The sequence below is a fragment of the Brassica oleracea genome, chromosome C7 (genome assembly GCF_000695525.1).
Source record: "Brassica oleracea var. oleracea cultivar TO1000 chromosome C7, BOL, whole genome shotgun sequence".
NCBI classification, from domain to species: Eukaryota; Viridiplantae; Streptophyta; class Magnoliopsida; order Brassicales; family Brassicaceae; genus Brassica; species Brassica oleracea.
In genome coordinates, this window is record NC_027754.1 from 35,001,892 (window position 1) to 35,014,488 (window position 12,597).

The following is a 12,597-nucleotide window of genomic DNA, read 5'->3' on the forward strand; positions in this document are numbered from 1 at the left end:
AATGTTCTTTTTTATTATACTAGCATTATATATATATATTATATATACACAAATAAATATAATATAACAATATAAGCTTGTTTTCTCCGATTCATATGAAAACTTTTTAAATTATCCACCAAAGCAAATTAACTAAATCAATCAAATTGTTAGAATACAGCAAATTAATATATAATTTTATTTTAAATTAAATTATTTAAAAAAAATGTATTTTCATTAAAAAATAATAATAAATAAGTAAAACTAATTTGATGGTAATTTTTATGACATATATATCTATATATATTCATATATATCTATATATATTCATATATATCTATATATATATATTCTGTAAAAGAAATAGAAGCTTAATATGAAAAAATCTTAAATACAAAAAACTCTAAAAATTAACAAAAAAAAATAAAAATTAAACTATGATATCACTTGAAAGCTTCTTAGACAATATTAATAAAATATTTAAACGATAATTAGAAAATTTTGATTTTTTTTTGCCAGCCAAAAGTTTATTATTAATTAGAATCAGTTATTTCAAAATGTTTAAGAAATGATGGACAAAAAAATAGGATGTACATAAATGATATATGAACTATGAGTAGTACTTTATAAAGATGAATTAGATAACACATTTGTACATCCATTTAGTAAGTAATTTCATTATTTTATATAATAAATATATATTATTTACTGATAATAAAAATAAAGTTATTCATCTATCACAAATATCTATGCAAATATGTGAATCAAGTACAACAATCAAACAACATAATGATATCCACAAATAAAATTTTAAAAATATATTTATGTTATGTAATTTTATTTTATATTCTTTAAATAATGTAATACAATATTATACATAATTTTTTAGAATTGAAAAATACATATAATATGGTTAAAAAATCTAGTAATATTTAAAGTGGCAAGTATATTGACCTACAATAATATACAAAAACTGTCCTACGATTAATGAATCGCAACCGATTGTTGAATAATTATTAGGGGTCTTTTCATATCAATATTTGAAACTTGAACATGTTAAAAAATAAGTTTGAGTTCATTTTTTCAGCGATAGCATACATTTTTACCGAAATTGAAATACAATAATGATATCAACGGATGAACTTTGGCCTTTTCCTTTTGCTTTATCGTGTTCTTGCTTTTTTCTATTTTGGTCGGCCATTTTACCTTGTTTTTGTCTTCGTGTTGGTAGGATCATTAGTGACCACCTGCGAAACATCACATACGTGATACGTATTCAAGTAACACAACATACATGTTCGACTGGCCAGGTTTCGTTTGTGCTTTTATAAAAATATCAGAAATAAAACGAGTGGAAAATGGGGAATTAATAAGAAAAGAAAGTACGTATATAGTGGCTCAAAAAGGAAGAAAAAAAAAAGAGAGGTAGAACAGAAGCCACTTCAAAAGCATTAATCTTCAATATGATATTCTTCATGCATTTAATTACTCTATTTCTGACTTGATTAACTAGTAAACTCAGTTAGACTTTTGTACTAGGACTTCTAAAATATATATTCACTGAACATCAAAAACTTTAAAAGGCCGATTGCTGACTAAAGATTTCGATACAGTCAGACATGGGCCTTATATCTGGGCCCATAGTCAAAAACAACGATTTGTATAGAGGCCTTGGTAAAACCTTTGAAGTGAGTCGGAATACAAAAACGACGCCGTATCACTTTGGATCGGCCGTTCAATTGTAAACACTTGCTTATAAAAGATCCCTTGGCGGCAGCGTTTACCGGCAAAGTCGTTGCTCAGGTGCGGTGAAGAGAAGAAAACATGGGAGTGCAAGGGCTTTGGGAGCTACTCGCTCCCGTTGGTCGCCGCGTATCCGTCGAAACCCTAGCCGGGAAACGATTGGCTATCGGTAAACACGATTAAGCAACCTTCAATGTCTTCTTTGTTCACTTTTACGAATCGACGAATGTTTGAATTGCAGATGCGAGTATATGGATGGTTCAGTTTATAAAGGCGATGCGTGACGAGAAGGGCGATATGGTTCAGAACGCTCACTTGATCGGGTTTTTCCGGAGGATTTGCAAACTTTTGTTCTTAAGGACTAAGCCGGTTTTCGTCTTTGACGGTGGTACTCCGGCGTTGAAACGCCGCACTGTCATTGCGCGTCGTCGTCAGCGTGAGAACGCTCAGACGAAAATTCGGAAAACCGCTGAGAAGTTGCTGCTTAATCGAGTCAGTGACTGCTTTTGTTAATTTTATTATATGAGGAAGTTAGAATGTTTTCGAGATTTATCAAGTTTGAGTGTGTTTTGGTGTATGATTTGTTATAGCTCAAGGAGATGAGGGTTAAGGAACAAGCCAATGATCTTAAGAAGCAGAGACTACAGCAGAGTAAGAGTGCTGGAGATAAGAAGCGTGTATCTTCCGAATCTGTGAAAGTTCCTTTGCGAGACTCTGCAGATGAAGATGGTGCGCGGGGCAGTTGTTTTCGGGAGGAAAAGATAGATGAGATGTAAGCAACAAATCTGGGTTATTTAAACCATTATGTTGTTAGAATTACTTTTAATGATCTTAATTGTTGTAGATCTTCAGCATCTATGGTCGGAGAAAATGTTACTGATGATGCTATGAAAGTGTCTTCGGTAAGTGAATACTAAACATGGAACTGAAAAGATAGTGTATTGTTGTTAGAATTTGTTGGTATGGCCTATAACATCAAGATGTTCATTGCCCTTGAAACTTACTTGAAGTTAATCGTGATTTTCTTAGAATGGCGGAGTCTAGTTTATATATTCCTGTTTTTCTATGCCATCAATCATGCATCTTGCGGCAATTAATAACTAGAACCTGGGACTTGTGTTTTCGCTGTGTTGTGATGTGTTTCCAGTTAATGTTATTTTTTGTTTTCACTTGCCCTTAGTCTTGCATCTTTCGTAGTTTCATGATAATAGAAATTTGAAATATGTTTATTCGACTTAAGACTTGCTAACACGTTGTGTTGATTTGTAAATTGAATCTATGCTCAATCCCTAGTCTTTGTGGGTGAATTGCAGAAGTATGATCCCAAGGGAAAGGGAGTTTTGTTGGATGAGGATGACCTGGATAACAGAATGAAGTGTAACCCTGAACAGGGTTCCTCAGCAGGGACGAAAGATTATCAGGAAAAGTTGGATGAGATGTAAGCAGTAGCTGAGATATTGGTTGAAGATGTTTACTTGCTTGTACTCATTTTATGTTTTCTTGTCGTGGTTTAATATAGGTTGGCGGCATCCCTTGCAGCCGAAGAAGACAGGAATTTTACTAATAAAGCCTCGTCTTCAGCTGCCGAAGTCCCCTCCGAGGAAGAGGGTAGCGAAGAAGATGAGCAAATTCTTTTGGTAATGGTCACTATTATTCAAGGGATATAAATCGGTTAAGTTGAAGATTTTCTTAGTTAAGCGATTAGAACCAGTTGTTAAGTTGGCTGGACCTTTTTCTGATAGGGGAAAAATCCTTTCGTCTGGGTGTAATCTACATTACTTTTGTAAATAATCATGATATTGTCTTTGATGTTTAGTTTTCCTTTTCTATTAAAGAGTAATCTGAAGCTTTTCCGTCTTCGTCTGCTAATACCGTTTTGTGTACTTTTCTAGCCAGCAATGAATGGGAATGTCGACCCAGCTGTTTTGGCTTCTCTTCCTCCATCCATGCAACTTGATCTCCTTGTTCAGGTAACTAACGATATTGACAGCATTTCTTCGCACCATGTTGAGCTACACTGACGTTTCAGTTTATTTGATAATTTCGTTACTCGTAGATGAGAGAAAAATTGATGTCAGAAAACCGGCAAAAGTACCAAAAGGTCAAGAAGGTGAGTCACTTAAATCACCGACACATTCTTCCTTCATTATGCATGAAGAGATACGGAATGACAGTAGAAGTTGTTATGTTGTTTTGTGACTGTATAGGCCCCTGAAAAGTTTTCTGAATTGCAAATAGAAGCATATCTCAAAACTGTAGCCTTCCGTCGAGAAATAAATGAAGTTCAGAGAAGTGCTGGTGGGAGGGCTGTCGGTGGAGTTCAAACTTCTAGGATAGCTTCTGAAGCGAACAAAGAGTTTATCTTCTCATCTTCTTTTTCTGGCGATAAAGAGTGAGTTGCAGTTTGTAGTCTAATAGAGAATAAGGTACTGTGGTATTAGAAAATGACTGATTTCTGAATGTGTTCCAGAGTACTTGCGTCTGCCAGAGAAGGAAGAAATGATGGAAAACAGAACAATACGCCACAACAGTCTTTGCCGGTCCCTGTTAAGAATATTTCTTCGGTGAATAAATCAGATGCTACTGCCAAGTTGGAGAAAAATGAACCCGCGAATCCTGATGAAAATATTGAAGTTTATATAGATGAAAGGGGGCGTCTAAGAATCAGGAACAGACACATGGGGATCCAAATGACTCGTGATATCCAGAGAAACTTACATTTGATGAAAGAAAAGGAGAAAACAGCTTTTGGTTCTACGTCGAACGATGATGATGAAACGTCCAACGCCTGGGAGAATTTTCCTTCTGAGGACCAGTTTCTTGAAAATTTACCTGTTAATAAAAATGATGTTATGAATCTAGATAATCCGAATGATGAATCCATGCTGCGAAATCAGTCTGCAATAGAGATATCATTTGAACATGATGGTGGTGGGAAAGATCTGGATGATGAAGATGATATGTTTCTTCAGTTGGCAGCGGGAGGACCAGTGACTATTAGTTCTGCAGAAAATGATCCCAAAGAAGACTCTTTGTCGTGGGCATCTGACAGTGATTGGGAAGAAGTGCCTGTTGGACAGAGTAGTGTTATCTCTAAGCTTGAAGTGAATTCAAGCAATCAGCATGTTCCCGAGGATATTAGTTCCGATGAAGAGGCAGCAAGGGAGGACAGTACTTGTGAAAATGCCAGTAACTCCATGGAGAACGATACAGTAACAAAGTTCTCAAAAGGTTATTTGGAAGAAGAAGCTGATTTGCAAGAGGCTATCCAGAAAAGTCTTCTTGACTTGCATGATAAGGAATCCGAGGATGTCCTTGAAGAAAATCAAACGGTGGGGGTAAACCTAGTTGATGACAAGCCAACTCAGGATAGTCTGTGTTCTAGTGAAACCGTTGGTAAAGCTGAGGCAGAGGGAACTCTGGACGGGATACCAATCTTGAAAGCTAGTGGTGCTATAAATGAGCAGTCCAACACTTCGGTAATGGAAGATGGTCACATAGATATAACAAAACAAATTGGTACTCACCCTTCTTCCAGTTCTGACAATGTCAGACGTGCAGTGGGAAACGAAATGCCACAAGTAAAGTCAGGTATCTCACCCGAGAAATCATTTACTATTGCTAGTGAGAGCAGCATGGTGTCCACCATGGCTAAGCACAATAATGAAGATGGTTCTGAAAGTTTTGGTGGTGAATTTATCAAAGTGTCTCCTATGCCCATAGCTGATGAGGAGAGAATCAGTTCGCACATAGAGATACTCTACGACACAGATTCACAGCAAGAAACAAGGGAGGAAAATAAATTGGACGACCGGACTTTTAATATTGAGAGTTCGATAGATTTAGAAGAGAAAACCGTGCCTGTTGAACTTTCAGAAGCAATTTTGGAGGAGGAAATGCGAGTTCTTGATCAAGAATATGTAAATTTGGGTGATGAACAGAGGAAACTTGAGAGGAATGCTGAATCTGTTAGCAGTGAGATGTTTGCGGAAATCCAGGTTTGCCTATTGTCTTTTAATATACTTATGACCCATTGTCTTTTAATAAACTTTATATGATCTTCTAGCAAACTTTTTAAAGTTTCTGTTTTGTTCGAGATGACAACAAACTTATAATTTTTTTGTTGTTTTTGTATTTCCTTAGGAGCTACTCCAAATATTTGGCTTACCATACATCATAGCTCCCATGGAAGCAGAGGCACAGTGTGCATTTATGGAACAATCAAACCTTATTGATGGCATTGTCACTGACGATTCTGATGTATTCTTGTTCGGAGCAAGGAGTGTGTACAAAAATATATTTGATGATCGCAAATATGTGGAGACATACTTTATGAAGGTCTGTGTGCATATCCGTCCTCAAACTCTCTCCTCACTTGTGGTTTTTAGAAATCATTTTTTTTTGCTGTGATGAGTTTATATCCCTCTTCAGTCTCTAATGAGCTTCCTTGTCGTCTTCTGTTATAACTTCTTAGCCCTTGTGTTTTTTCACTAGTAGGTTGATTTATTTTCCTAGTCGGTAGCTAATTTTTTGATCGATCTGTTCCTAGTTACTAGATCTCTAAACGTTAGCATTCAGTTTTCAAAGGTCTGATGATTATACCTCTAAACTCGTCTGATTTTCAGGACATTGAGAAGGAGCTTGGCTTGAGCAGAGATAAAATAATTCGAATGGCAATGCTGTTAGGAAGTGATTACACAGAAGGAATCAGGTTAGCAGAATTTTTAACTGAATAGGTCAAATTCCCGTGCTCTGTGTACTTGATATCGCAATTGTTTTGACATGCAGTGGAATTGGTATTGTCAATGCTATTGAAGTTGTGACTGCATTTCCCGAGGATGATGGGCTTCAAAAATTTCGTGAATGGGTTGAATCACCTGATCCAACCATTTTAGGAAAGACTGATGTAAAAGCAGGTTCCGGTGTAAAGAAGCGCGGATATGGCTCCGCAGATAATGAAAGTACCTCAGGTGTTTCGGCTGATGACACAGAAGAAATCAAGCAAATCTTCATGGATAAGCATGTATTGCTATTTTTCCTTGAACTTCAATATTTATTATTACAAACTCATCAGAGTGTGACACAACCGTTCTACTAATTGATTTTCCATTTAATATTACAGAGGAAGGTAAGCAAGAACTGGCACATTCCAGCTACTTTCCCTAGCGAAGCTGTTATTTCTGCCTATTTAGATCCACAAGTGGACCGGTCGACTGAGATTTTCTCATGGGGCAAGCCTGATCTCTTAGTTCTTAGAAAGTAAGTTGTTTCTTGACTTTACATTCACATATGTATACGACCATCCTTGCTCTGTACCAAGTTTGCAAACTAATACCAAGGAACGTCTCCCTTCTAGCTTCCTTCAGACAATGTAGCATAGTAGCCAGTAGCCACCTAGGGTATGATAATGATTTTAACGGATCTTAAATGGAAACACGAAAAAGTTACATGAGGGACTAGGTTTCTGTATTAAACTACTTGCAGTTCATGAAACAGCTTCCTGAGTTCTGATTCTGTAGTAATGTTTTCTTTTGTCTTTGAGTGAAGGCTATGCTGGGAAAAGTTTGGTTGGAACGGTAAGAAGACAGATGATCTGCTACTTCCTGTCTTGAAGGAGTACGAAAAACGCGAGGTCATCATCTTGATTTGATCTTTTATTTGACGTATCGATATGACTAATATGGGATTATATATGAAAATTTTGTTTCCTTTTCCCTTTGTTTCTATGAAGACGCAACTTCGTATGGAAGCTTTTTATTCCTTCAGTGAAAGATTTGCAAAGATTCGAAGTAAAAGGATTAAAAAGGCTGTCAAAGGAATTGGCGGAGGTCTATCGTCAGAAGTTGTTGATCATACTCTCCAGGAAGGTCCAGGAATTGGAAACAAGAAAAGACTCTCTCCCGATGAATCCGAAGATAAAACTTCAGAGAAAGATTTAAGTAAAACCGATGAGAAGGCGACAAACAAAAGGAAACGCTCTGAAAAACCATCTAGTAGTAGAGGCAGAGGCAGCGCCCAAAAAAGAGGACGCGGAAGAGGAAGGGGACGAAAAAACCTCCTCCCTGAGCTATCTGACGGTAGTTCTGATGGTGAGGGTGATGACAATGATAATGTTGTTGGGTTGCAGGCACCTAATGAAGCAAAACCTGGCAATCCTCAAAAAGTGCGAAGGGTAAGTCTCTATATAGTCTTCGTATTGTGTATTTTGATTGATTTTGTGGTGTGTCTCACTTTGTTAATCGTTTGTTTCCAGTCAACACGATCTCGGAATCCCGTGAAGTACAGTGAGAAAGAAGATGATCAGTTGGACGAGTCAAGAGGCAATGGAGAATCCCTTAGTGAGAATTTGGACGATGATGATGATGATTTCCTCAAAAACTTAGGCAAATTAGGGAATGTCTCTGAAGAGAGAGCACAGAATGAACCAACAACCATGGATGCATCGAATAACGATTGTCCTTCTGAAGACTATATTCAAATGGGAGGTGGTGGGTTCTGCGTAGATGAAGCCGAGACTGGAGGAGATGCTCATGTGGAGGATAAAGCTAGTGATGATTACAGAGTGATGGGTGGTGGATTCTGTGTTGATGAAGATGAAACAGGTGAGGAAGATGATGCGATGGATGAAGAGGTGTTAGAAACTGAGGATGTAAACAGCCAAAATAAAGCTAAACGTCAAAACGAGGATGCATCATTGGAGGAGTATGGTGGTGGCATTGAAATTGGGAATTCTTCAGCTGGAGGATTAAGTGCTATGCCTTTCCTGAAGAGAAAGAAGAGGAAGAACTGATTAAAATAAAGTAGAAGTAAAAAAAACATTGTATGATTTTGAGATGTTTCCTTTAATTGGTTCACTAACAAATAATTATATGATGTGAATAGAATCTTGAAGATATAACTTCTTTGTTCAAAAAGAAAAAAGGACATAACTCTGCAAAAGGAAGATATTATCAAAACTTTAAGTGGTTGTGTGGAAAACAATAAAGGTAAAGGGCAGAAAGAATTTGTCAAGAGATCGAGAATCAAAACTTCAAAACATTTATATTCGTTGACTCGAAGAGTTTTGGGTAGGATGCTGCTTAATTTTCTCATCGAAATAAATTTGAAATAATCGATTATAGAAACCATCAAATATTCAGCCGTACAACTATCCTAATTAATTATGGAAAGTCCCTCGTATGTGGAAAGATTTAAGGATGCCTTACAATTTAAGTTTTAGGGTTTTCTTCTTCTTCTTCTCTTCTTTTCACCAAGCTTCTCTTCAATGGCCAACACAAACCAACCCGTCCGGGTACACACTTCTTCTTGTCTCTCAATCACTCTGCGCCAATTTTTTCGGTTGCTTATGGCTCTCTGTGTAACTTTTTTAGCAGGCTTGCGTAATAAAAGTCGATTTAAAGTGTTGTTCCAGTTGCCTAAACAGAGTAAAGACAAAGCTACAGAGTCTCCCCGGTAATAAAAGAAAATGGATATAACATTTCAAACATAAGATGTTCTGTTTTTAAAACACTTTTTGTTTCCTACTGGATGGAACAGGTGTGACCGCAGCGGAGTATAACGTAAAAAAACGGCTCATGACAGTCACAGGCGATGTCGATCCTATGACTCTCGTTTATAAACTTACAAAACCGAACAGAAAAACAGAGCTTGTGTCTGTAAATTACATGCATGATGAAGATGAAGATGAAGATGAAGATGAAGATGAAGATGAAGACGAAGATGACACTTCTTCTTCTGATGACACTACTTCAAATCCTGATCCTAGAGCCATGGAACGTGCACCCCAAGTAAATACGAGGCCCACTATAAAGAAGAAGGAAGGGATGGTAAGAAAGTATCTTTTGTTAGGGTGTTTACGCAGCAAACCAAAGGTTGTTCAGCCTCTCCCATTGGCAAAGCGAATGTTCGGCTCAACAAGGTTTGGGAATGGTGGTTCTGATCATGGCGGCGGCGGCGGCTATGGCAATGGTTTAGTCAATGCTAGGCGACCTCCACCTCCGTTTGATGGACCAATGAATCTACAACAACAATATCATATGATGATGCAACCACGACTACTTCCACCACAATTTCAGATGAATGGAGCACCGCCAATGCATATGATCCAGCAGCAGTCAGGTCCACCACAAAATATACCATATCATTGGCAAATAGATCCACAATACAAAGCTATGTTTCCACAGCCACAGCCACAGCCACTGAAACCTGATCCGAAAATGTTGGTCAACAATGGTATACATTATTCCAACAAGTGACTTATAACCCACCAATGGCTGCTACTACTTGTTCGGTTGATTGTGTACTTAGAAGTTATTATTATACTAAGCAAACGAATGTGTTTTTTTAGTGGACCTGTTGTTCTTTTTTTTTTTTGCCGATTGCAGGCACGGAACATTGCCCAAAAGTCTTAGGCCAAACCTTGTAGCAAAAAGAATTTTTAATATTCAAGAATCTGTCAGATTCATAACCATCAACAAAATTCTGTATGTGTCTTTTTATTGCTAGTAGACTCTATAGCTCTAGTTTAGTTCCTCTCGGAGGATACTTTTGTTTGTAGTGCATAATTTTATTCCCCCTCATCCCCTTTGGTGGCTATTTTTTTTAAAAAAACCCGAAATGGAAGAATCTGCTTGAGAAGCTCTCTGCCTTAATCGTGGTCTGCAGCACGCGCCTCACGGCGTGCCTCGGCATCTGCGTGCTCAGGGCGTCGGCCTGTGGGCTCCCCATTCGACCCGTCTCGGCCGCTCCGCCCGGGCTCGCGCCCTAGGTTTTGCAGCGACCGCCGCGCCCTCCTACTCATCGAGGCCTCCACACCCATCATCCCGAGGTGGGAACCCGCTTACACAGTCATCATCAAGCTGTGGGGATTTCTCCTTTGTTGGTGTTCAATTGAAGCAAAAGGATTTATTACAGAGTTTAGTTCTTATCAAAGCTACAAACTAGAATAGAAACGGCGGTACTCGGCAGGACCAGTCGGTTTTCTGTTGAAATGTCACAGGATTTCCAAGCATATTCCTGTAATAATTATATATTTAACTAAAATGCAAACAATAAGTGTTGTTGAAATGTAAAAGATGAATCCAAAAGTAGAAGTAGTAGATAACACCATTACGGAAAAATAAGGAGGGAATAGGTACACCAATGGCTGTGCACTGCACAATGAGAGAAGAAAAGCAAAACACCTTTAAGAAGAGAGAGGTTCGTATATCGCACCTGAAGCGAACAAGAAGAAACAACAAATCAAACAAACTAACCGAGAAGGTTTCTCCAAGTCGATGCTTACTGCGGCACCATCGCAACCGGCATTGGTTGGTGTGACCTCATCGGTGATAGAAGAGTGTGTAAGAACTGGACAAGTAGTAGTGGTGGGCTATAAGTCAAACTTGTTGGAGTAATGTATCATTGTTAGATACCAATTCAAGCCGTGGAAGCTGAGATGAAGCGAGACCTGGACAATAGGCGACACGAGGAGGAGGTGGAGAAAGAGAGCTGAGGGAGAAGGAGAGAGAAAGAGATCGCGATCAGCCTCCGCTGAATATCTCCGGCGAGGAAGCGTGGAAGAGACGCGCCGCCATGAGTGGTGGCAGGAAGCAAAGATCCTCCTCTCCTCCGCCGGAAGCAAGGACAAGGGCTTGGGAAATCAGAGCAAGGGATCACCACCACGCCCTTGATGGCTAAGAAGACTGACCGTAGAGCTGGCGTGATTGTGAATGCTAGTGAGAAGAACATATCTTCCAGGTCAAAGAGTGTTAATCTCAGTGGAGAACCAGTTTTAGATCAATCACTAGAATTTCAAAAACCGTATCGAACAAAAAAAGCTCTCTAGGGCGAACTCAAGTGAAGACGCCGTCGCTAGAATCCTCGACGCCGGTGAGGCTTTTTGCCGCCGGCGTCGGATCCTCTGCTCCGTCAGCCACTCCTTATCGATCTCTGTTTCTTACATTGTTGTCTTCAGTCCTTGTGTCAGTGTTCTCGTCGTCTCCACCATCACCATCTCGCCGAACCTTCTCATCGCTACCGTCTTCCTTGTTACTCTCTTGGTCGCAACCGCCTCTCCGTCTCATATCCTCATCACCGCCCAACCTCTCAAGGCAAACAGAAGCACCAGATCTACTCACTTCGTGTGTGGTCTCGTTGGGTCGGCTCATATGCTCGTACTCACTGAGTCTCCACTCGATACACGGCCTAAACCTCCTCTGTTTCGCCCCTTTCCCTCGCCGGTCATAGTAAAGGTCGCAAGACAAGTCCCCTCTCCGCCGAAACGCCTCGTCTCTCCACCAACTCCAAATATCAAACCTTTGGACGAGAATCTTCACCGAGGGTTTCAATTCGACAGATCTTTTGATAGGAACAATCATATTGTTGTTGTGGGAGTACTCAGCTTAGGGTTTGTTGAGAGCTACGAGTTCCGCTACGGTAATAGTGGAACACAGTTTCTCAGCATGTTCCCAGCTCTCGTCCCATCTTGGAATAGCGTCAAGAGCATCTATTCACCTCCGCCATGCCATCTCTCCCCTCCTACGCCTCACCTCTGTTTTGCATTCCCCTTCAACTACCTCAGTTCCTCCACCGTCATATTCACTCCTCCATTGCGCTCATCATCGCCGTATCAACTTTTGGTCCCTAACCCCCACAAATCTCTTGATATGAGTTTTCAAAGTGTTGCAATGGAATTGCGGTTTAGCTCAGGTCTCGATGAGAGCCATGGATCTCGATACGGTAATATCGGAGTTCACCTTCTCAGCTGGAAGCGGTTTAGCTCAAGTCTCGATGAGAGCCGTGGATCCCGAAACGGTAATATCGGAGTTCACCTTCTCAGCTGGATCTCAGTGCGCAGTCCCTCATGTTTGATCGTCAAGAGCATCGCCTCACATC

At 39.4% G+C, this 12,597-nt stretch overlaps 2 protein-coding genes across 3 annotated transcripts; both read left to right on the forward strand.

Annotated features, from left to right (window-relative positions):
* The first annotated feature begins 1,661 nt into the window (after window positions 1–1,661).
* LOC106305872 (DNA repair protein UVH3) lies at window positions 1,662–8,615 on the forward strand. 2 transcript variants are annotated; one of them, XM_013742280.1, is made up of 18 exons: window positions 1,662–1,891; window positions 1,964–2,214; window positions 2,313–2,494; window positions 2,567–2,624; window positions 3,036–3,160; window positions 3,242–3,359; window positions 3,615–3,692; window positions 3,779–3,832; window positions 3,930–4,114; window positions 4,193–5,720; window positions 5,866–6,060; window positions 6,348–6,433; window positions 6,511–6,745; window positions 6,845–6,981; window positions 7,270–7,354; window positions 7,454–7,655; window positions 7,686–7,894; window positions 7,976–8,615. In XM_013742280.1, the coding sequence occupies exons 1-18, from the start codon at window positions 1,804–1,806 to the stop codon at window positions 8,510–8,512; spliced, it is 4,353 nt and encodes a 1,450-aa protein (XP_013597734.1). In that variant the 5' UTR covers window positions 1,662–1,803; the 3' UTR covers window positions 8,513–8,615. The 2 variants fall into 2 exon arrangements, with proteins under 2 accessions (XP_013597734.1, XP_013597732.1); XM_013742278.1 differs by having other exon boundaries at window positions 7,454–7,894.
* A 371-nt stretch (window positions 8,616–8,986) lies between these two features.
* LOC106303162 lies at window positions 8,987–9,977 on the forward strand. Its single transcript, XM_013739502.1, has 4 exons — window positions 8,987–9,013; window positions 9,096–9,174; window positions 9,259–9,377; window positions 9,423–9,977. Exons 1-4 carry the CDS (start codon window positions 8,987–8,989, stop codon window positions 9,975–9,977), a joined length of 780 nt encoding a protein of 259 aa, XP_013594956.1.
* Window positions 9,978–12,597: the final 2,620 nt, after the last annotated feature.

Excerpts from the sequence above, each read along its gene's own strand:
- LOC106305872 (XM_013742278.1), top strand. The coding sequence starts at position 1,804 with ATGGGAGTGCAAGGGCTTTGGGAGCTACTCGCTCCCGTTGGTCGCCGC. Across the intron at positions 1,892-1,963 it reads CGGGAAACGATTGGCTATCG|ATGCGAGTATATGGATGGTT; the intron begins GTAAACACGATT and ends TTTGAATTGCAG. Across the intron at positions 2,215-2,312 it reads AGAAGTTGCTGCTTAATCGA|CTCAAGGAGATGAGGGTTAA; the intron begins GTCAGTGACTGC and ends GATTTGTTATAG.
- LOC106303162 (XM_013739502.1), top strand. The coding sequence starts at position 8,987 with ATGGCCAACACAAACCAACCCGTCCGG. Across the intron at positions 9,014-9,095 it reads ACACAAACCAACCCGTCCGG|GCTTGCGTAATAAAAGTCGA; the intron begins GTACACACTTCT and ends CTTTTTTAGCAG. Across the intron at positions 9,175-9,258 it reads AAAGCTACAGAGTCTCCCCG|GTGTGACCGCAGCGGAGTAT; the intron begins GTAATAAAAGAA and ends TGGATGGAACAG.